Below are 25,211 nucleotides of genomic sequence, written 5' to 3' on the forward strand. Positions count from 1 at the left end.
TAGAAAGTTATGTAGTTAAATCCTTGCTTGTTCAATGCCATTTTGCCAAAAACCAAGATGGGTTTAATTTAGAAAAGAATTAAGGACCATAGAGGCTATCCAACAGTCTATTCAATAATTTACTCTTATTATGAAGTTATGTAGTTAAATCCTTACTTGTTCGATGCCTCATTTAATTTGATACAAGATTGAAGCGTTTATCAATAAAAGCAAATTTTAGTAAACATGCAAATAAACTAGCAATTCAAGTATGTTGTTCATATATCCATAGTAATTGTATTGCAAGCGTCTCTGATCTCCATGCATGTGTTGTGCATATGTTTTCTAAGTAGACTCAACAAACAAGAAAATCTCATTTTCTAAAGATATGATCTCTACCATTCTATTTTTTGATGCCCTAGAACATGGACAGGGTCTACACTTATAGCTAAGGAGATATCTATTTTTCTTACTAAACTCATCCAAATATATTGTATATTAAATGAATTGTGGCTAAAATAATTTCAACGGCTCAAAAACATTGTATGAGATGTTCATCCGATCAATGAGAGGTTTGATCCACTTATATCAAGTTTAAACCATTTAAACCACTAAAAAAAGACATTCTCGGAGTTAAAGTACTCTAAGTTGAAATATAGTTTCAAAGAGTCCAATTTGAACTCAATTAGAACTCTAGAAAAAGAGGCACCCTTGGTCCAATGGTAGGGTATGAATGTTGTGACCTGGTGGTCAAGCGGTTGAAACAGCCTCTCAACATTCTCGGGATTTATTTGTAATAAACAAATGCGAGCGATAAATGTCATAAGGGGAAATGCATCCATCCACCCTATTAAGTTGCGATAAGGTTTCGGATGTTGTTTTGTTTTGCTGCAAGAGGAGGTGGATGTAAATTTCCCTAAAATAAAGAACTAAATGAAATTAGGAAAGCATTATTAATAAAGCTGTAGAGGAGAGAGAATTTAGAAAATCATTTTTATTTATTATAATGTAAAAGATAATACCTAATTGACCTTTTCAAAAAACTCTAACTATAGAATTTTAAGTATGTTAGGATATAATTTTTTTTTTAACACTTGAAATATGTATTGAAACACAAAACAAGATGACACGGAAAGTGGCAAAAGAATCTAAGGGTGGACTTAAGTACTAAGAATCGAAGGCCTTCCAGGTGACCATCTTGAAGCACTAAGAATCGAATATAAGAACAAAAGAAACGAATTCTATAGTCTTAAATGATTTTATGACAAAGAAAATAGAATATTGCCAAGCAACCAGCTCCTAGAGTTGTTGGCAGTGTAAAGAAAATTACACTTGTCACTTTTGAACCAATTGTAATGATAATTTGGCATGCCAACCTTCAAATAGACTTGGAAACTTCTTTCACAGGCCATCTTTCAAATTTGCTTGTCTATCCCAATTATGTTCTTCTCATCCCTTCAATTTTTCACTGACTCCTCTTTGATTTTTTATGAGTTCACTTGCTAGAATTTCGAACTTTCATTTTTGTTATTAGTATAAATGTTGAAACGAGTTTCCCTACAAACTTAGTGAATTGGAATTCCTTCATCACGGGGCATCCAAACCGCTTAAGCAGGGAGGAGGATGGGGTGAGTAGAGGGCGTGCATGTGGGGTTTCCTTTGTTGGATACATGAGATGAATTCATTGTGCGGCTGAGAAAAAATGTCCACAAATTTTAGCCTAATATAAAATTTCAAACATGGTTAAATTATTATTTGGACACATCCACCAAATTTGCACGCCAACAAGACAACTAAACAAAAATGTAGAGGGCACACGGGGAAAAACAAAACATTGAAGCAACTTTTGTTTTACAAACTTGCCACTCAAAATGTAAACCCAGAGAAAGGAAGCAAATGATTGTTTTTGGAACAATTGCATGAAATATATCAAGACGACATTTACATCACTATAATTCAAAAATATACAGAACAAAGTTAATTAATTTGCAAAAAGAACAAAGAAAAAATGTGAATCACGGCCAAAAAGAAGGCGGGAAAAAACATTTTCTATCTCAAACATTTTTACAAATGACTGAACGTGAATATTTTACAACTCACCTATTGAAATCTGGAAGGGACTACACCGACTCCCCCTTCTCTGTTCCAAAAGATAAAACCAGACTAAGACAATAGTGTGGAACAACAGAACAAAAGAACCTTTTCTTTTTCTTCTTTTTTCTTTCTGGCGGGTGCTGGGGAGAGGGGAGCAAGAAAGTTTACCTTTTAAAATACAGGTTCAACCTTCCTATATTTTGCGGCTCATCATAAATATCTCATCCCATTCATTCCTTGTGCCAAATCATCAGATATTCATTCCCCTTGTTATCCTCAACAATAGTCTAAGTACTGCCATTATTGTTCTATCTTCCACGGAGTGTTTTGGTGATGATGATGGAGAATGTACATTCTCTTCCTCTCTCTGAGAAGGGGAAATTCTTCAGTTTGATCAACTGAGTATCTATAAAGACCATCAAATCATTTGATGTTGCCACTCTCGATTGGAGTCCGTAACAAACGCTCTGGTTCCTTTTTTGCACCACCAGTTTTCATCTTTCCATTTTCTGCTTCCTTCTGTGATTTCTTCCTTTCAAGTTCAATCTGCAAACTTTCTGGTTCCTTGTTCGCACCACCAGTTTTCATCTTTTCATTTTCTGCTTCCTTTTGTGCTCTCTTCTTGTGAAGCTCAATCTGTTTACAGTTCTCCTCGTGGGCCCGTCCAAACATCCTCACAAAGTTGAGTAGAGTAGAAACAACTGAAGTGGCAAATAAGGAGAAAGTGAAGACCGAGAATAGATACATGCTTGGAAGAAAGTAGAAAAACAGACGGCCCAAAAAAGTATATAGGTCTTGACATTCAACGGGAACCAAGGCAGACATTGCACCAAATATTCAAAGGGAAATCTAGATAAATGTAAATGATCGAATCGATCACAAAATCTGTTGCAGGATATTAACATTCAACAGTTATACTGTGCCAATTTGGCTGGTCCATATCAGCCACATATCCACATATCCTAAGATTCCATGGTCAACCAGATCCAACTCCTAGACATCTCAATTAGGCACATCATTTTCCCGTTTCGCCTTTGGCTTCAAGTCCATAAAATTAGTAAAAGGTATTTAGAGCACTCTACTCGACCATACATGCATCTAATTTATGCTGCAGTTCTCTCCCACAGACTTCACAAAGAAACACCCAGAGGAATTCAGCTAAACAAGGAAAAGGCTGAGTCGTTATTCCTTATGTGAATTTGGAAGTCAAACAAGTAACTTCATCTTACACTTTCCCTGCCTATTTAGGGTACGCTACATGACTCCTCCAACATTTGATTCTAAGGTAAATCTCTCCTGTTAACACATGTACCAACAATTTTCCTGATCACGCACATATACCTACAACCCTTCCTCACTAACTGATGCAGTAGCACTATCATGGTTGGACCAACACAACTAGATCTGGAAACCCAGACCAAAGCGAAACAAACCCAACCCATGTTTTCAGACCAACAAGGATTGGTAGGAATTTATATCTATATTGGGGATAATTTTGTAAACTTCTATTTTATTATGAAATAGAGTAGAGTTCAAGTCAGCTTCCATTGTACAATCCAGTTACGAGTCTTTTTTATTTTCTTTATATGCTAGAATGTATCCATCGATTTTTCCAAATTTGGAATGAATTAAATATTTTGAGTATTTACTGTGGTTCGATTGTGGCCATGCGGCTTTCTTAACCATTTCCTTCGATCCAACCTTTTCTCTCCCTTATCAGGTACTTGATGCAGTAGCACTTGACTGTTTGGACCAGCATGACCGGCTTTGGAAACCTAAACCCAGACAGAACCAGTCCAACCCGGATTTTTGGTCCAACAAGGGTTGGAAGAAATTTAGTTTCATCTTATGTCTTTTATTTTCTTGTGTTTGCTTTGGGTACAATATCTAAAAGATGTAATTGAACTCAATTACAAGATAGTATTAATTTTAGAGTCTAGTTAGGAGTCTTTAATTTTTTTCTTTATATACTTGCATGTATCCGACGAGATAGACAGAATTGAATATAAAATTAATTGTCCAATGTGTGAGTGAAGCGTGATTGTGAGTGTGTTACCCGTTTCGCCCCTTCCCCCACCCCCCACCTCCCAACCCCCAACCCCTTTATGCAACTCTGAGTTCCTCCTCAGATTTCAACCAATTCTCTACTCGCCATCAACCAACTTGGCATCAAAGCCGAAGGATCCATCTTCCTCCTCCATCAATCTCTGTCTTCCCTCTTGATGTAGATTGAGCTTGCAAAAGAAGGGGGCTGCTGGTTCCATCAAACCAGACCAGCCAGCCTCAATGTTGGCCCATCAAGCCAACTCAAAACCAGGAATTACTGTTCACGTGAACAGTAGCTTGGTTCCTTTTTGTTTCCTTTTTTTGTATTAACAAATAGTCAAGTAGCCAAAGTCAGATTTAGTCTTCTAGAATGTTTTCCTATTGTGTTGTGTTAGTTTCTTAGAGAGAAGTCAGTATTAGTTAGTAAAAGTCATTAGTTTCTATTTTACATTAGTTTTATTTTTTAGTTTGTTTCTAATTTGTAAGGCTATGCTTAACTATTTAAGAGAGACCAATGTAATTCATTGGAACAGGTTAGTGAAGAATGATTTAGAGATGGCTTATGCTGTTTTCCTGTGGGATACAGTTGATGCCTAAACTTGAGGGGATCTTCTTCCCCCTTTCTATTTTCTTATTTTCTCTTGTATCCTACTATTGAGGGAGAGTGATTTGTAAGTCATTAGTAGACTAGTTGAAGTCCAGAAGATCAACCATCAGTACAGCTTGAAAAATAACCCAAGAGGAAATCGATGCAGCAAGAGTCAGGATTTTGGAAACTTTGATCGAAGTCCAGATCTAACCGGCCAGCAGTTCAAGCTTGGCTTTTGAAGGATTACCAGACAGGTTACAAGGGATCTTCATTCCAATTTCGAGGATCATCCGATGCCAGGAACCCTAGTTTCTGAATAATGGTCAAAAGATTCCTAATTCATGTCGACAGCATAACTCTAAATTCAACCATTGGAATTGCCTATCTTTTGAGGGTTTGTTGACACATGCAGGATTTTCATAAACTCCAAGTTTCAGTTCCATCTGAGCTATGGTTTTTGAGTAATCAAAATATTCTCTATTCAGCCAGAATTTTAGATCCTACCTGGGATTAGGATCACTTGTGATTCTAGTCTTAAATCACCTCTTCTAAGCATTACCCATTATTGTTTTCCTTTCCCTTCGACGACACCCTAGCAGTAGTGCTCAAAAAAAAGAAAGAGAGAGAACTCACTGTCTTTCCTCCCCAATATACTGCCTCCATTGAAACCTTAACCCCATCCCTGCAATTCCCATGTGCAACCCCCCAGCCTACTACCTCAACTAGAGCCCTAACGCCACCCCTTTGACTCCCGCAGTTATCCCTCCCCTCAATTCCCAATGACAACCCTCCCGAACGCCCTCCTATTTTCTCCCTCAACTTTGATTGACCCCCCTCGCCCTAGGGTTATGAGAGCAGAGAGAGAGAGAGAGAGAGGAATAAAAAAAAAAAAGACTTCATAACTGGTTTCAGAAGACGCCATCCCTTGTTGAACTCAAACTCCTTGTCACATTCGGACTCCACCCATCGCAGTCCTCCCTGGTCGGCTTCCTTGTAGCGAGTCAACTCCCCACACCCCTCCGGAGTGGTCAGCTTCATCGAAACCAACCTCCAATGAAGTCATAAAGATCCCTCCTACTTCCTCGCATCACACCCACTGCAAATTCTACAGAGGTAGAAAACGACTCAACTACATCTTTCACCCCTCCCTCAACGATAAGCTCCCCTTTTAAAACCCTATTCCCTATATTGCCCCCACATTTAGTGTTTTATTTCCTTTAGATCCTCTTTTTATTTTTATTTCCTGAATTACCCCCCATCCATATATCTCTATTGTCACCTCGACATTGCATTCTTTCATATTTATTTCCAATTACATCCCCCACACTTTTCCTCTTTAAAGTCATTTAAGATTCCTCATATGTATAGTAGTGCCATTCTCTTCTAAAACTCAGTTATTGTTGTGCAGATATCTTGACTTGAGTGTTCTCTTGGTCGTGTGGGCCCCTAGTAACTCCAAAATTGGAGATTCCATCCATATTTTAACTACAGCCAATATGGGATTCTCCAACAGCTCAACTCCTATAAAGGAGAAACTGATGCAAAAGTTGACATTGTCACTAAACGTGTCGATACTCTCACCACAACCGTCAACTCTCTCCATGCTAATGATGACATCCATGCAAGCTTCTATATAGGAAAGTGTCCCATGCAACTGGGGATTCTTCCAACTCCATCCCACAGGACTTGTCTCTTGGTATGCCATCATCACCACCACCACCATATGGAGTTGGTCAATACGAGCAGAAAGAGGAGCGAAGCTAGACATTTTTTTTTTTATGAGGATAACAACCCAAAGCAATACCTTGATTGGGCGGAGATCTCTTTCAAATGGTATAGGTTGACCGAGGCTAGAAACATCGCATTTGTAGAGGCTAAGCTTAAAGACAAGGCTCAAGTTTGTTGAATCAAGCACCAGCAATATAATTAGACTCAAGGTATTGGCTAGTCACTACCTGAGTTGAGTTGAGTGAAGCTATAAACCGAAGATTCTTGCCTACCAACTACAAACAGCATATGCACCTCAAGTTTGCACAATTGAGACTAGAAAGAATAACAGGTGGGGAGTACGTTGTCAGGTTTTATTATTTAGCCACTCAATTTGATTAGTGGGATGAAGAGGTATTGGTGGGATAGTTCTGCCATGGTTTGCACCCTTAGATCAATGTTGCACCAGCATCCAATCGACTACCTACAATGAAGGATGTTGTACAAGTGGCCATACTCAAAAGACTTTTACAGACCGTTTTCCTAGGGGTAACATTCCAGTCAGCAATAGTCTTTACACCAAAAAAAATCCATTCAGCAAATCACATGCTAGAGATTCATCTATGGCAACTTCACAACCTAACCAACCATATTCTCCACCTCAGCGTGATTTTGACATGGCATCTTCACAACCTAAGCGACCATATTCCCCACCTTGGTGTGGTTCCAATAGATCTCTTGTGATGCCAAAGGCCGCCATTCAGCGTTTTACATGCAAAGGATACGGACATATCAATGCTCAGTGTCCCAATCATTTGGCAGCTTAAATTGAGAACGACTATTTTATAACTTAAGTTCCAGAAGAGCAGCTCAGTTTTAAGATGGTTGATTTAGAGGCGGAGCATGAGCCAGGTGAAGCCAATGGCAATGACAGTGATGTGGAGTGATACCCTTGTTATGCTCTTCGTACTATTTTGACCACTCACAAGGTCATTGAGGATGAAGATTGGCGTTGCAATAGTATCTTCCAAACCCACGTCAAGTGGAATGGCCAGTTACATAGCATGGTGATCGATGTAGTAGTTGCACTAATGTTGTCTTTGAAGACGTTCATAAGTTGGGATTGCATATAAAGTCACATACAAAGGCTTACAAAGTTGAATGGGTGAACAACACTGATCTCAAGATTACTGATAAGTGTTTGTTCACCTACTCTATTGGTGGATTTGTAGATACAATACAATGTGACGTCTTCTCTCTGAAGATGTCATATTCTTCTTGGTCGACTGTGGCTGTTGGTAAAAGGTGCAACATTGTGGGCATGTGATAAGGGTGTCAAAACCAAACCAAAACCGTAAAACTATTCAAGGAAAATTTCAAGCACAACCCCTAATTTGAAACATAATTCGGTGTAGCCCCTACTTTTTGAAAAAATATCTACCTTACCTCTCTCGAATAATGGTGTTAACTTACACATTTTAAAAACTGGAAAAGATTGTTTAACCCTGTTATGTTCCTCTATATAATAACTCATTCCCATCCGTTGGAAACCCACAAACTTATGTGGAACCCACCACTTCTTCCTCTTCTTCACCAACCACTTCGGATCGATCAGTGTTGATTCCAAGGTAAATCGATTGGGATTAACCACAGATGGTTAATCAAGAGGAACACTAGCAAACAAGTTCAATAACTTCATTAAAAATAACCAAGAACCCTAAGAATGTCATTATGCCCAATAATCACAACTCACCATGAAGAAAACAAAACAGTTGGTAAATATTCCTTCATTGCGTTCTCCAACCCTTGGAAACCTAAGCCTGGGTCATACTCTTAAGATAACATCCGTTTAATTATTCAACGATTCGTTAGCAGGTGAAATGGAAGGGGGAAAAAACAAAGAAAAGAGGAAGCCATTATCAGAAGCTAGATCCTCTTTGGCAGCAGAGAAACACAAACGAAACTAACCTGTTAACCATATTTTGAAGATGAAGTGGAAAGATTCAAAATTTGAATTAGCTCACTGCTCGCAAGATCTCGGTACTGTAGATAAAAGCGAAACAAGTTTTACCTTATTGTCCATTACATTTGTGGACAATAACAGGAGCTACGTCCATCAAGTGATAACAAATCAAAACCTAAGATTATCAATAGCAGTAGATAGCAGCATCTCCAGTGCCCATATCTTCAATCAAAACCTAGAATTTAAGGAGAAAACATTAAACGAACTCTACCAAATTCCCCTGATAACCTTAGAACTCAGTAATCTCACTTCGCTTTTCGCATCAACAATTAAACAAGGGAGCTACCTTGTTGGAGGATAACAGTTCGTCGGAGGAGGGTCTGCAACGAAGACATGGAAACTCTATCTGATTTCATCTTGATTTGGGGGCTTTTGTAATGAAGGGTAGAATGGTAAGTTTACCCTTCTCCAAGGGTAGTTTGTCCATTTAGTACATATTAACCCCTTGATGTCACCACTTAACGAGTTTCAACTAACGGAATGGACATGTGTAATTTAGTTATACAAGTGGGGGACGTATATGATATTTTTTTTTCAAAACGTGGGGGTGACACTGAATTAGGTTTTGAATTAGGGGTGGTACTTGAAATTTTCCCAACTATTTAATAAATGGTTTGGTTTTGGTTTCAAAATTGAGACCGTTTAGTTAAACAATTTAAAGCGAACCATTTACACCAATGGCACACCGTTTAAAAAAACCATTGAACCGATTAATATATAAATAGTATGTTTAAAGCCATCCCATGTTAAGTTTACATCCATTTCAATAAAAAAAATAAAGTTTACACAACTCTTAAAAGAAAGCATATAACAATAAACAATTCAATCCAATCCAATGTTAAGTTTATATCCACTTCAACAAGAAATTTAAAGGTACAGAAGAGGTTTGGATAAAAAAAAATTAGAAAACCTAAGAAAACCATTTAAACCGAAATCATTTATAAAAGATTTTGGTTTCAATATCTGAAACCTTTTATTAAAAGGTTCAGTTTTGGTTTTGCCTAAAATATCTTGCACCAAGCCGAACCGAACAGTTTAACACTAGTAGTATATGAATACCTACTCATTCCAGCAAAGAATAAATAAATAAATAAAGCAATGAAGTTTCTTCCCATTTACCCAAAAAGAAAAAAAAGTTTCTTCCCACTAAAGATGTCCCTGACATTAAGCTCAAGAAGGTAGTGGGATCATTCCTCCTCCATCGTGTTGACTTAGATGACCTATTTGGTCCACCTCCAAAGTTATTTTCAGAGGCGAATTGATGCAGTAGCACTTAACTGGTTTGACCAGCACTTAATGAGGGTTGGAAGTAGTTTAGTTTAAGCTTATGACTTTTATTTTCTTATGTTTGCTTTGGGTAAGATATGTAGGAGATAGAGAGAGTTTGGTTACAAGTTGTTTCTAGTTTTTGAATCTAATTAAGAGTCACTGCTTTTTTTCTTTATATACTTGCACGTATCAAACGAGATGGACAGAATTGAATAGAAAATTGATCGGATTGTGCCCAACATGTGAGTGAAGTGTGATTGTGCGTGCGTCAGCGTGACCCCTCTGATGGAAGTAGCCTTAGGGAGAAGAGGGAAAATCGCATAAAAGGGGGAACGGGACACACCACGCACAAATTCACTAATCTAAAAATTAAATTCACTCTAAAAATTAAACATTGAGTTATGTAAGTATATAAAGGGAAAATAAAAGACTACTCCTACTTAGACTCTAATACTGAAATAAACTCTTACTTAGACTCCAAACATAAACCTACTTCTCTACCTCCTGCGTATCCTACTCAAAGACAAATAAAAGACATAATGTAAAACTAACTACTATCAGCCCTTGTTGGATCAGAAACTTGGGCTGGACCGGTTCTTCTTGGCCCTTGGCTTCCACAGTCGGTCCTGCTGGTCCAACCAGGTAAGTGCAACTGTATCTACATCACCCTCTTTGCCCTTGCAACTCTAAGATCTTTCTCAGATTTCTCCCAATTCTCTACTGGCCCTCCACCATTACTACTTTCCTTCTTTCTCTCTTTCTGTTCCTTCTGATCTTATTCCTCTTGTTCTTGTCTTTCTTCTCCTTCTTCCCCCCTCCCTGTTTAGTCTTGGAAGCATCCCGGTTTTCTGAACAATTTCCTGCCAACCTGTTCTGCCGTAACCCTCCTGATACCCTCTGGTTTGATTTCAAGGTGCATATTTGGCTTTCTATAGATATTCTTTCTTGCAATCTAATATTCGTCGATTGTTAATCCATTCATATTATGAGATATATATATATATATATATTTCCTGCTCTGTTTTATGGTTTCACCATAACTGTTCCATCATAGGATTTTGAATCCTATAATTTAGATATTGACGTGAGATCTGTTCTATCATGAGGTTGGGGAAGAAGATCTGGTGTTGCTCTTTAATTTGTCACCATCTTTTCCTTTTTCCTAAAATACCCTTCTTTCTAGTCTATTTTCTTATGTCCGTATTGTATCCTAATGTCAAGACTACCCTTATGCTTTAATTGATAATTCCTATCCAATCCCTTCTTTATCCTCCTAAATAGACCTTAAAACTCAGATTAATTACAAAACTGCCGTCAGTCTCATTGTTTGAGTTGTCTAACACTTAGTGGGCCCATAAGCGATCCAAACCAGGGTTTTCAAACCCGGGATTGCATCACTACCTCATAAAAAGTAAGGGTGTTTGATTTAAAGCCAATGATATTGGAATCGGACTGGCCACCACTGAAACTGATCCAATCTCCCAATCCATGTTGGAAGCATGTGAAAGAAGCATATTTATTAATGCTTCTCTGTCACTCTTTCGGACTCCTAAATTATAATAGCAGCTCAGGTTGATCAAAACCAATAAGATGAAGTACCTTGCTCAAATGGACAACGAGCTGGATCTTCTCCAAAATAAAGGGCCAATGCATCAGCATTCCTACCCTGTAAGACATTTAACTCCGAAAATATGTCATGCAACTAATAAAATGCATAAAACCATAAAAAATGATTGGAAAGTTCAAATTCTACTCTGAGACAAAAATAGAAACATACCACCCCAGCATATAGTGAAGCCAAAGACCTAACATCAGCTTCAGCAACAATAAGAAACTCTTTCAACATCTGCAAAATAATAAAATTTTGGTTAGAATGGGAGAGGGGGAAATACCACATGCACATAGAGAGAGAGTTTTCTCTTTTTTCCCCTGATCAAAGAGACAAATAGTTTTCTCTTTTTTCTAATTAATCATACTCCGTCCATAGGAGATTATAAATGCAACTAATCAACATCTGCAATTAAAATCAACAGACATATTCGAACTCTGAAGGCCACTAGCTCAAAATGGTTCAGATGAAGAGCGCTCAATCACAAAATCCAATAAATATAACATGCCCAAAAGGAATTGGCCACAATGTTCTACAAGCAAAAGTCAGTCAACAAGGATGCAGGATTCAAGGAGGAACTCACCAACAAAAGATGATTTTTAGATAATGGGACAAAGTAACTCATGGGAAAAAAAGGGTTTACCTTGCGAAAAGTTTCTGATACAGGACCATCATTTTCAGAGGCAGTTAATTCCTGCTCAACTTTCTCCAACCCTTTGCTAATGGCTTGCATCTCCTCTGCCAAATATTTCAATTGTATCTGTAAGGAAATTATCAAAAAGTTGAATCAGCCGGTGGTAACCGTATTCTGCATGACCCTATTAAAAGCTATTACAAAAATTAATGCCGTGAAGGATAAAATGGAGTTTATGGCACAGAATCAAGTATAGGAACTTGTTGAATTGCCATAGGGAGCCTCCACTGTAGGGTGTAATAGGTTTTTTAAAACCAAAAGAGACCAAACGGTAATATAAAGAGATATAAGGCCCATCTTGTGGCGAAAAGGTTTAAACAAAGGATGATATGGATTATAAAGAAAACATTTTCTCCATTTCCAAGAAAAAATTTATGAATCGTCATGGCACGACAAGAATACCTTTGATGCAGCTTCCAAGCTCACGAGGTCTTTTTGAAAATCTAGAAGTTCCGGTAGCTTATCAGCGAGAACCTACAGCTTGTCAAAAAGGAAAAGATGGAAAAAATCGTCGTATTGCATGAAAAAATTCTATAGAGAGAATTATCAAGGAAGCTTCAAGCCCTAGAATAATAGAGAAACAGAACATCTTTTTTCTTACAACAACACTATAGGAGTTCTTAAATCTTTATCCTTTTTTTCTTTTTCTTGGGAGGAGTAACTTCAGTGCATGTAGTTAGGAATGATGATAGGGGGATCCTTTTGTGTGATCATTTTTTATATCTAGGTTCATCTATAAATAAAGGAGAAATTGAAGAAAATGTGGCACATAAAATCAGAAAAAATGTAGATGAAGTGGAGAAGTCGTTCTAGAGTGATGCATGATCAATACATTTCACAAAGACCTAGAGAAAAATTTTATAGGGCTAATATCATAGTTGTCAAGGCCACTAGGTGACCCAGGGCATTGGAGGGGCCTAGATGTCCAGGTGACCCAAGAAGGCACCTAGGCATCCAGCAAGGGGTGCCTGGAAGCCTAGGCAATACCTTGACAACTATGTTGATATAAGACCAGCAATCAAGTAAGGAGGTGCAAACTGGACGACAAAGAAACAATAAAAAATAAAATATGTTGAGTTGATATGAGGAGGTTGACATAGACTAGTGACAAAATAAACATAAGAAAAAAACATATTTGACGTAATTTAGGGGTCGCAACAATAGGAGATGAGTGGAGGGAAGTTGTTTTGAGTTGGTTTCACATATACAATAAGGGCCACTGAATACACTGTTAACTAGTGGAGGGTAGACCAAAAAGGCCAGGTCAGGAAGTTGTGTGGAAACATATATTTGGCACTGGGTTAAGAACAAATATCTCTCAAGCCCCAATTCAAGGACAAAAGGCAACAAAATTCAGAAACAAATCATACCATAAGGAAAGCATAATGTGACCCATGGCAGGAACAAATTTCGATCCTCCCATGTATGAAAGGATGAAAAGTGTATTTGGACAACCAGTGACCTATTTAATCAATTTTGTCAGAACAAGGTCAAAACCAAAGTCAAAAATTAAGTTAGCTTTTCCATTTTTCAACAGCCAGGTTTCGCTTTTAGGAATAGGTAGGATGAAAATTTCACCCTCCCATAGGTCATGCTAGAATTTAAAAAACGAATTACTGCTTAAGTAAGAAAAATTACTATTGAAGAAGAAAAAAGAAAACTCAGTTGAGGATTCTTTCAATATTAGAAGAACTGCTATGCAAGAAAGAGAACACTAACAATCTACTGCAGCAAACAAAGCGGATGACAAGAAAATTACCATTAGCATGGTTGGACTAAACTTTTGGCTCCTACGTAAGTATCTCAAGCAAGTCAATTTTCTCATGAGTACATTGTTCTAGGCTCTTCTACATTCTAGTCTGAGTCTCTTGATTTGGAGGACATAGTGCAGCTCCTCTTCCCTTTTATTGCCCTTCTTTCTTGGTTTACTATCAATGGTATGATTAAGGTAGGTTTCGGCACAGAAATTTCAGCAAACAAAGTAGAAAAATGAAATAATAATATGAAGATAGGTCATAGATCTATATGAAACAAAGAGCATCTTGAGAGCATCACAGCAAGAAAAGACTTCATTAACTTGTTTGACAAATTAAGTATGAACTTTTAAATAGATTTTGCAAAACCAGATTTTTAACTTCTTTAGGGCATCAAGTTCTATCCCAGTTCCTTTCTACAAGAAAACCAGAAGAACATTGCATGCCTTTCGACAAGCATAAAATGGATATCTGTATAACCTATCTTAACATACAGAAACAATACTAGTCATGTACAAGTAACTCCATACAATTCGGCAGAGATGCAAAAAGATGCATCTTTAAACACTAAAAACTTCAGATAAAAATAACAACCAAATATGACTTTATTTTATTACACATAAACAAGTCAATTAAAAATAAAAGTTAGTTTATTTGATCTTTACAGTAACAGGAAACCAATCTGGAAGGACAAATAATGGCCAAGATAAAATAGTTGTACCTTACAAAGATAATGCATCAGAGTCATCTTGTTATTCCTGGCACGAGTATCAGTGAGTTTAAGGAGGCTATCCAATCTAAATCCAACGGCAGAACCTACACGCATTTAGACTAACTTAGCAAAAAGACAAAGCATACAGGAAAATATATGTGTGTATATATATATATATATACGAGGGCTTAGAGGGTATAGCACGGAATAGAGATGTGAACATGCTAGGTCAAACAGAAGGCACATGCAGGCATAAGAGTACGTGACTGAAAATCAACTCCATAGTAATTAGGGATTCATATTAGCAATCTATGGACAGAAAGAAGCAAGCTTTTCTGACGAGACATAACAGTGTTTATATTCAACCCCAAGGGAGTTCAACTCTTCTCAACCCTTGGAGACTCCCAACTGAAAGTGGTTTCATAGTTCTCATAGGCATGGTTTAAAGTATCTCCGATACCGATACGATACCCTCTGATACGTACCTTAAATTTAGTCGACCGATACGATACACACCGATATGATACATGAAATTTTTAAAATCATTTTGTATCAATATATCCTACGATACATATCGATATGCACCAATACACTATCGATACGTACTGATACTCTATGGAAAATATAAAATCGAGGTGAAGTATATATTTCGGTATGTATCGGTGAGTATTTTTACGTATCGATTGGTACATATCGATGAGTATCAGTACGTATCGGTGAGTATCGATATGTATCGATCAGTACATATCGGTACGTATCGGTGAGTATCGGTGAGTATCGGTATGTACCGATACAGTGCTCTATGGTCATATAATGGCCAAGATGGGTATTTTTTCAGAAAACATGATTTTTTGAGGGGTTTTTGTTCTAAAATTACCGCCAACCATATTTCTCTCTAACTAAAGTGGAAATCAAGGTTGGGAACAAGGATTTTACATTTATGGGACAACTACAAACCTTGAATTCTTAGTGCGATACCCTCAATTTAGTGTTTATGCATAATACATGTTATCAATAGCTTTTTTTAACAAATTTTTATGCAAAAGTGTTTAAAAAGGTGTTTCATATCCATTTATATGCATATCTTAGTGTATCTCCGACACGATACGATACCCTCCGATACGTATCTTAATTTTGGTCAACCGATACGACGATCGATACCGATACTTTAATCCTTGCTCATAGGTGATAAGCCCCAGCCTTTCCTGGTTCATGTGGGTTGCTAGTCTTACATGGACCTGGGGCTTACCCGGTCTACCCATAAAAAATAGGGTGGGCTTGGGTTCCTCATTACAACCCCACCCCCCCAGAAAAAAAAAAAAAAACCTGGGGTATAATTTTGAGAAAGGATAGCAGAGATGGCACTCCAATGAGACCACATGTTTCCCAACATCACCATCTTTCAACATGCAATCCAGTCCAGTAGGACCCTGCCCATGGCACTCCAATGAGACCACATGTTTCCCAACATCACCATCTTTCAACATGCAATCCAGTCCAGTAGGACCCTGCCCATTAGCCAGTGAAGATTCTCTTTCCTATCTTGTTATCTAAGAAGTTCAAGAACGTTGAAAGTTGTGATTGACGGTCGAAAATGCAATAGTGTTTTTTTTTAAAACACCTAGGCAAGCCTGAGCCTTGCCCAGGAACTACGCAGCCAAACTTTGGTTGATGTTGCTTGGTTTTCTTCTAGATCTATTTTATATAAAAAATGACATTAAGGGAAAAAAAAAAGCCCCTAAATATATTATCTCAGGGTCTAGAGGAAGAGGCTGAACCCTGGATTCCTCGCAACCACAGGTCATAGGGCCAACTTTGACAAGGTCCATCAAACAAATGGTTATCCAGAGAATATCCCCTAGGAGAAGGATGGCCTCAACCGGCCAAGTCAGCCATATTCGTGGCAGAGAATCGCTACGCTTAAGGCTTCAAATACCTGCAGGATAGTAACAGAAGCAAGGATCCAAATCTCAGGATCCAGGATTTGATCAGACTCCCTTGATCCCTATCTGTATAAGCTGACCACACCTGATCCTGGCTTAACCAAGGTGTAAATGGGGTGAGTTAAGCTGATCAGTCAAGCATATGGGGTATCCACGTAATAGTAGCTGAAGCAAGAAGTTCCTTCCCAGCTGCTATGATGCTAGAACTTTTGCCTCTCAGTTTTCCTCCCCAAACGTGAAAAAGGAAAAAAGTCATTTATAATGGAGGGGCAGCTATTGGCAGGCAAGCTACCTCTCTCCGTCCAGATCAAAAAATGGATTCTCGGCTCAGAAGCCAGAATAGACGGGATGCCTGTCTCCTGGAATTTTGAATGTCCTGTTCGGAACAGGGCTGGGGCGTATGCCAGGTGATTTAGAAAAGGATAGGTAACCCATTCTAATAGTTAATCTTTTAATTCGGACTTGCACTTACCACTATTTTTGGGGTTTAATATTGTGGAAGTTGAATGGTAAGGTAGGGCTTTAATGGTATGGTAATGGGTCAGGGATAAGGAGTGACGCTGGGTAATTGGGGGTAAGGAACTGGGACATGTTTCCTACGCATGTCGGGTGGAACAGTTTGCAATGTCATCACCGATAGTGGGAGCTGTAAGAATATGGTCTGGAAGGAGATGGGGGAGAAGCTCAACCTCAAGTGCGAAAAAGACCCCCTGTACCTATAGTTAAATTCCATAGGCTTCCAGTAACAGTTCTCAGCCGTACGCTTCCAGGAACCATTCTCAGCACCGTTCACCTGCGGGATTAAGGAAGGCACAATAGGAATAGCTTTAGGCTTTGGTATTGAAGGAGGGAGCAGAGCAGCTGTTTCTCAAAGGAAAAAGGACTGTTTGGTCTAAGTAATGAGTTTGGTTCGATGTAGTCACATTATGCTTAACAACTGAAGCAAAAGCACCCTTCCCCCAATTCTAGGATATGTAGTAGCTCTAGTAAGTCTGTAGTTGGATCTGGATCAGGATGAAGAGTTTGAGCTGAGGGGTGAGGGAGAGATGGCTATGTCTAACCCATCCCTTCTTTGGTTCAGTCTTTGGTAGTAGGTGCGATATTGAAGGAGTTAAGAGTATATCCTAGCAGGTCAGCACCCTCTATTAAGATGAAATCTTGAATCCATCAAAGAGACAGAAAAGCAAGCACATTCATTGAAGATGAAAAGTGACCCCCTCCCACAAGGGGGCTGAGAAAGCTGTTCTCAATACACCAACTCAAATCATAAAACTAATTTACCACTAAATCCACTAGAAATGACAGGTGTATAAGGAAAAAACTACCTCGATCCCTATTAAGGCGTAGTTTACTTGCCGCTTCATTCCATTCATCCCAACAGGAGCGGAAGCCCTTACATTCAACACCAGAGATTCGACACACAAGATCATTTCGTTGATCCAGTAGAAGGAGAGAGGATGATTTGGTTAATATAGAGGGAGATCCGGTCTATGATGATGATGGCGGTGATGAACATGAAGAGGGAGAACTGGAAGCTGACGAGGGCGAATTGTTGCAGATTTGGAGAGTTATGTACACTCCTAAAGTCGACTGATGAGAGGTAGCTAAGGACAAAAATATTCTGCATGCGATGTGCATCGGGTGGCAAAGCAAAAAATGCAACTCTTATGTGTGTAAAACATTACTAAACTATAAACTAAATGAAGGAGCAATACCAACCTCCTGATAACACAAGAATTGCAGCATTGCTCCTTAAACGTCAACAACTCGTATACACTAGACCAAAGTCTTATCCATTTATAGATGGAGCTTCAACAGCAGCTGGGGGAATAACTACTTTTTTTTTGTAGTCGTCAACGGGAGCAAATGAAGAGGGTTTTTTCACCCCGTAGTCTATTGACTAGTCAAAGCAGCCAGCTTATTCTGAATGGGTTACCAATAGAACTGTCAGTTCAAAGGAAGAGAATAATACATCGGGACCACTTTTAAAGTTGCCAGTCTGGGATGAGTCCCTGCCAAGTCTTTCAACAGTGGATTTGTCTCTGCCTACAGATCAACCAACCCAACCAATCTGATTCTTTTACATGAAACCACGAAACAGGACTTTTGCCAATAGAAAGTTCAATTCTTTCTAATGAGGGCAGCACCACATTGAAAAGATTAGGAACAACCACAAGTTTTCCATGTACATTGATATAGGTCCTTGACTTCAGGTTTAAACTATAGCTGGATGTAAGAGAAAACTGATAATATATATGAAAGCAGTAAACACAAAGATTCAATAATAAAATCTTACAAATCATAATAAAACCTTACAAGAAGCGGGTGTCAAAATTCTTCTCTACATGAATGAATTGCAACCACTAGCAAGAAAGGGTTACACAAGGAAATCATTAAATATGGCAAGTCTGCCAACAGCAACAAGGGTATAGAACAAGGCATTGATCTTGGCCTCAAATGGGTACAAAAACATTGCCACTGCATGCAATTAAATAAATCGAACAAATATCTTAGATATCCAATTGGCAACCAACCAATGATAACATAAACAGAGTGACACCCTGGAAAACGCTACTTCTATCCCAAATCTCCTATACTATTCAAATGCATTTTCCAGAAGTGTTTTGCACTCCTACTAAAAAGGGTATAAATCCACTACGAAAACAGCTAGTAGATATCATCATAAAGACATGAAGGACAAAAAAAAGTATCCCAGAATTCATCCTCAATTAACTAAGCCACTAAACAATATGAAACAGACGAATAATTGATTCTCCATCAGCCTTAAACAGCTTGGATTGGCTGAAGGGGATTCATTCTGCGGCTAGCCTCTTCTTTGAGGTAATTCACAACTGTTCTGCTTTTCCGAGCTCCACGAACCAGGACAAGATAAGGCCAATCATTGTTTTGAGGGCCAATTGCCATGCAAGCCAACATTGGACCACTAGTCCATCCAGCTGATCATCCCAAATTGAGGAAAAGACAAAACTATAGGAGCAAGAGTACTAGTGAAAATAATTATTTTGATTAACTTGAATTTTTCATTTTCCTTTTTTGGCACAAGAAAAAATTGTGTACTTTAGGTTATGGGTATATTGATAATTTGATAGCTCAAACCTATGGTCCAGGTCTAATTCATATAGAATGGATTTAAACCAAATCTTAGTAGGATTAGGATACAAGGAGATGGAACATCATCTCTCTCTCTCTGGATGAGAAGACATCCACTAGGATGCTAGGATTTCAAGGTGACCTCCATTGTAATAGTAAACAGCAATTTAAATTTGAGAAAAATTTTATTTTCTTCTACCTTAATTAATTTTCCACATGTGCCAGTTAATTCTCTACTTGTTCGTTTCTTCTCCAACTTGTTTCCTTAATCAATTTGTATTACATTCAACTTCGCCTTTTCAGCCACCTGAACACTATGCACAAACCTAGCCAAATCATAGCTTCATGGCTTGAGATAGCCATAGGTTACTGCTCACAGCCAGGAGACTTTATAGTTTCCCATCTACAATTCCTTGAAGGGAAGATCAACTTCTCCTAAGTCCTAACCATTAATCCTCCTTACACACCTTCTAAGTTCCTTTTCTAGCCTCAAGGAAGTTTCAAACCATTTGCAGCTCGATGCTCCAAATAAATAACGGAGCAATTTCATTCTTGTATCAATCCTCAGCTTAGCGCATTAACCATAAAAAAAGGGGGGGGGTGTGGAGGGGTGGGGGAAGGAATTACAATTTGTGCCAAAAATGTACAGACTAATTGCAAGATTCTAGATCAATCGATTACCAACTCACCCCTTGCAGTGCCCTGGTTCAGTGCATTTCCCAGTTGAAGAATTGTTTGCATGATTCTCTTCAATTTGACAGAACCCCTGATCTGATAAGCACACAAGTCTAGTGGTTAATGAGATGCGAATCTTAACAGAAACACCAGAACTAATTGACGTTCGAAGATGAAAAAAATAAAGGGGGAAAACTTGCCTCTTCCGATGCAGAATTGACAATGTTCAAATTTTTTCTGAGGTCAGAAACCTGGAAAAGAAAAAAGGGCAATGCAGATTATTGAATGATGCCACAGAAATTTGTACCCAGCATAACTATGATACAATTACAATCTGCACTGACCTGGGTACAGAACTGTATCTTAAATGAAAAAACCCTAAGTTTAGATTCCACCCGTGGTACTTTCATCAACTCTAAAAGGAACTGTCACAAAAAAGTGTATTATGCCAATCAAAAAGGGATGTCAAACAAAAAGGTAAAGATATTAATGAAAGCATATTTCTCAAACCATGTACAAATGGAATTCCTGAGAATATGCATGCAGTTGAACGGTTTTAACTTTGAATGTATCAGAACACGACAAAGGACAACCACTCAGTTGAGTAGTCAATTCCAGACACCGCAGAACTAAAGATATCAGTGTGGCAAAGATTTTTTCTATCTACAAACAACTCATAAATACCGAACCCATTTTCCTTTTTCTACCCTATTCTGTCTTCAATTATCTCCCTCCCTGGCCCATCCTGAGTTCGGCAAGCCACAGCATCTTCAAAGAGAAGTTAAGACTCACCAATTCACAGACAGTCATTCCTACAGAAAGAACAACTAAGAGATAAGAAGAGAAAGTAAAGGAAGCAGAAGTCCACTAACCTGTTCACATTTCCCTAAGTTTTCCTTGTCTCCATTATAGCCCTGAGGATGGAAGTGTAAGTACATTATAAGTTGAAGAGCATAACAATTCTATTTAGTCTAGACCAAAATGATAAATTAAATAATGGGTGGAATTGATACTCCCACATTTATATAAAAATTTAACCATCACTAATAATGATAATAATCCTTATTAATACTAATAATGATGATGTAATAACAATGATAAGTCAACAAATTCCTCCCACCTTAAGTAGTTCAATGTCCTCTTTTGTTGGACAAAACTTAATGAGGTTATCAACCTGATCAACATCTAATACTGAGTCATCCAATGTAAGCACTGAACTCTGTAAAACATCCATAAAAACGCAAAAGTGAGAGGAACCATCGAGTAAAATGCTCTACCACTACATCATGTGCTCAGAAATTAAACGTAATCTGTATCTGTTAGATTGCAATAACATAAATCCCCATGTACTGAAGACAACAGGTGTAAGAACAATGAAGTAAAAAGGAGATAAAGACTAAATCGATCAAAACTCAAATTACCAAATCATATCAGTTACAGAAAGACTATTCATAGATTTTCTATCACAAATGTGATTGTCACCTTTATATTACATGAATTCCATTTTAAACTAAAATGGTTAACTAATCTAAGCCTTACCAAATCTAAGTAAACAAATAAATAAATGTGCATAAGCACTTGTTTGAAACTGTAAAAAGAATCTACTTTCTTACCAACAAATCAGGCAGTGGCATCTTAACCTTTGAAAGCATTATTTCACAATTGTAAGCTCTTCTTAGTTCAATCTGCAAGAAACAATAGATAGGGATTTGGATATGTGAGAGAAAAAAATTTGTAACTGCTAATCAGAATTAATTGTCACCAAGACAAGACAGAAAAATAAAAACAAGAAACAGAAGTAACAACCAATAACTCAATTACCAGATGGACTTTATCAGATTTAGGTCCAGAGGCACGCTTGGATTTCTCGCCTGAACCTCCACGATCAGAGTTTGGAACTGCTGCAGAGAAGAGATTTTCTAGTTCTGACATGTCAATCTCTGGAGCCCTATAGAAGAAAATAATAAGAATAAAAGAATGAAATATAGAAGGAGACATAAATCCCAATGAGATTTTGCAGATGAAGCAGTATATGAGTCATAAAATGAAATAGCGCATCAACATCCAGGAAAATAACACATACTTGGCAGCTTCACCAGATTTTTGTGTCTCCTCCCACAAACTTCCTTGCATTGCTCGTGTTAACTTCAACCAATGATATGGCCTCAGAGAAGCCTTTTTGGATTGACTCTTAGCACCCATAGTTCGTAATAGACCTCGACCCTTTGCACCAAATGGAGCACTAGGAGGAGGTGGTCCAGGAGATTGTGAAGAAGAACTAGTGGTTCTCTGAATCCCTGCAGGAGGAGGGGGCACGGGTGGAACTTGAGGAGAATTCTGAGAGGCAGTGCCTGGACTCTTTGATGCAAAACCTGGAGGAGGAGGAGGAGGTGGAGTGCCAGGAATCTTTGCAAAGCCTGGAGGAGGAGGAGGTAGTGGAGTGTCAGGAATCTTTGATGCAGAGCCTGGAGGAGGAGGAGGTGGTGGTGCTGAAGAAGTAACAGTAGAACCTGGGATGACCGAATGTAAAGGACGAGGAGGAGGAGGAGGAGGGCCAGCTGTAACACCTGCCTTCATAGGTTGGGGTGGCAGAGGAGAGACAGCAGGATTCTTCATTGGTGCTGGAGGTGGAGGTGGAGCTGGAGGAGCCAGAGAAGCAGCTGTGTTCTTCATTGGTGGTGGTGGTGGTGGAGGTGGAGGAGGAGGAGCCAGAGAAGCAGCTGGGTTCTTCATAGGTGGAGGTGGAGGTGGAGGTGGAGGTGGAGGAGGAGGAGAAAAAGATGGCTTCATAGATGGCTGTGGAGGAGGTGGAGCAGGTAGAGAGGGCATTGAGGAAGCAGTCACAGGTCCAGTAGTAGGAGGGGCAGAAGGGATTGACAATGATTTCTTAACAGTGGCACCTGACAACTGGGTTGCAGGGGGAGGACAAGGAAGATTAACATCTGAGTTAGCAATGGTAGATGACGTCCCTGAAGAGGGAGGAGGAACCGATGACCAAACTCTACCTGCTGAAGAGGTTCCAGGATGCTGGGTCAACAAAGACTGTGCTTCTGAATCTGACGATTGATGAGGTGGTGGAAGAGGGGCATTTGCAGAAGTTATTTTGCTAGAAGCCACCGAAGTAGGTGGTGGAGATGGTGGTGGATTTGAAAAATTAACATGCCCCACAGGTTTTGGTAATTGTGAAACAGTGGCAATCGAAGGAGCTGGGGAAGGTGGAGATGTTGTCTCCGGATTAGTGTCTCCTGCACTTCCATGTGAAGCATGATCATGCAAGAGAGCCGTAATACCAAGAGCTGAGGGTTCAGTATGATATCTTGACATGGACGCTGGTGACCCTTGCAAAGAATTAGAAGGTGAAACTGGATTAGAAACAGAAGTCTGAGGTATTCGTTGCGATATGATCTTTGATTGACCAGGCCGTTGAAGAGCAACCTGCAAGTCCTGGGGCTTAACCTTCTTTTTCATTGACTTTAAATCTGTAGATGATTTGACAGAAGGCATGGACTGTTTCTCCACTGCCACAGACATGGAACTCTTGAAGTTATTTTCTGACACCACAGGCTTCAGTTTCTCAAGAAGTGTCTGAGGACTTGACTGAGAATCAATTAAAGCATTTTGGAGAGAACCAGTCTCCAACTTCTCCTGGAGAATGTTTGATGCGGTTAAATGCTGAAGCACATTTAGGGCTGCATCTGCCTTTGGGTCAAACCAATCTACACTGTTAAAGATCTCTTGAACCTTAGCAAATGCTTCAATGGGAAGGCCATCCTTCTCCTCAACAGCAGGCAAATCCACTGTGACCAGTGAAGCAGCAGCATCCATTTCCGAGAAAAGAACCTTACCAAGACACAACGGAATATGTTTGACATCAGGAATATAGTAATGGAAAGCTAAACCCATTGAGGAGAGAGAAAGATACATACCTCTGCTCTAAAATCCTTAGGAAACCTATCTTTGGCATCCCATAATATATCAATTTCATCACGGTTAAGAATCAGGATGTTTGATCTAATAAAAGCAGTGTTAAACATGACACGAAACATCATCTCTTCACGCTCCAGATCTTCATCCAAACTAATACACTCAAGCACAACATCACCTTGAATATGGCAATTGATGTCAATTTTAACTAGTTCACAGTCTGCCTGCAACAGAAGGTGATAGACAGTCACAAATCAGCTTGCATGAAAGGAAGGCATTGTTCCTAAAACTTTTTCATATCCCAGAAATCTCAACAGAAAGCAGGAAATTCTAGCAGGAAGTGGTATTTTCACATAGAGAAATACTGTCACATGGGCCTTATGCCTTTTGGTCTTTCAAACATGAATGATCAACTCCGCTACATCTGGTCCCATCTACATGGGGTCATCTACATGTAGTCTATTTTGCCATTCAAAGTTATTAAAAGCCATACCCATTCTTCCAAACATGAAAGGAAAAAAAAATGAGTTTCACAATTCATTAACCAAAACAACATCTTTTCTACATGTTTTGTAATCAAAAGCCCTGCTAAGCATACAGGACTATATTGCTCTATCTCCACAAGTCCTTAAGAAGAAAAAAAATATGCTGCGCTTCTTAGTCAAGTTTGCCAGCCCCTACTCATCTTCTTACTCAAGTTTGCCAGCCCTACTCATCTCTTGAGCCAAACTTGGCGCCATGGGCTAGACTGTGTTGATATGTTCCACATAATCCTTACAGGAGTTGGAATGAAAAACATGAATGGCACAAGTTGGGGAGAATAACACATGAACCCCAGGCATGTGAATGTGTTCCACATGCAGGGCATAGGTATTAAGGACAGCCTGATATTGACTTCTGCCAACATAAACAATTTCCCTTCTTTGCCACAAGACATAAAAAAGTATAATAATGGAATAATTTAGGGGAATAATAGCATCAAATCCAGTGATGTCCTAAGACACATCTTAGACTGAAGACAAGTTCAAGGGCAAGCATCAATAGTAAAAATAAAAAAGACAAAAATCTCATTTCTGTGAGTG

The 25,211-nt window shown here is 38.8% G+C and overlaps 1 protein-coding gene across 3 annotated transcripts in view; it reads right to left on the reverse strand.

Annotated features, from left to right (window-relative positions):
• Positions 1-1,879: 1,879 nt before the first annotated feature.
• The window catches only part of LOC122073861 (formin-like protein 18), a 29,616-nt gene continuing 6,284 nt past the window's right edge, over positions 1,880-25,211 (reverse strand). For 2 of the 3 annotated variants that reach the window (XM_042638532.1, XM_042638533.1), the window contains 15 exons: positions 24,132-24,353; positions 22,289-24,045; positions 22,027-22,153; positions 21,819-21,890; positions 21,326-21,424; positions 21,078-21,119; positions 20,550-20,630; positions 20,406-20,456; positions 20,220-20,301; positions 14,486-14,580; positions 12,413-12,484; positions 11,960-12,076; positions 11,485-11,553; positions 11,307-11,373; positions 1,880-2,774 (listed from right to left, as the gene is read on the reverse strand). In XM_042638532.1, the coding sequence (XP_042494466.1) occupies positions 2,497-2,774; positions 11,307-11,373; positions 11,485-11,553; positions 11,960-12,076; positions 12,413-12,484; positions 14,486-14,580; positions 20,220-20,301; positions 20,406-20,456; positions 20,550-20,630; positions 21,078-21,119; positions 21,326-21,424; positions 21,819-21,890; positions 22,027-22,153; positions 22,289-24,045; positions 24,132-24,353 (3,231 nt within the window). In that variant the 3' untranslated portion in view covers positions 1,880-2,496. The remainder of the gene's footprint in view (positions 2,775-11,306; positions 11,374-11,484; positions 11,554-11,959; positions 12,077-12,412; positions 12,485-14,485; positions 14,581-20,219; positions 20,302-20,405; positions 20,457-20,549; positions 20,631-21,077; positions 21,120-21,325; positions 21,425-21,818; positions 21,891-22,026; positions 22,154-22,288; positions 24,046-24,131; positions 24,354-25,211) is intronic. The other variant, XR_006138892.1, reaches the window with a different exon arrangement.

This window comes from Macadamia integrifolia, chromosome 3 (assembly GCF_013358625.1).
Source record: "Macadamia integrifolia cultivar HAES 741 chromosome 3, SCU_Mint_v3, whole genome shotgun sequence".
Lineage (NCBI taxonomy): Eukaryota > Viridiplantae > Streptophyta > Magnoliopsida > Proteales > Proteaceae > Macadamia > Macadamia integrifolia.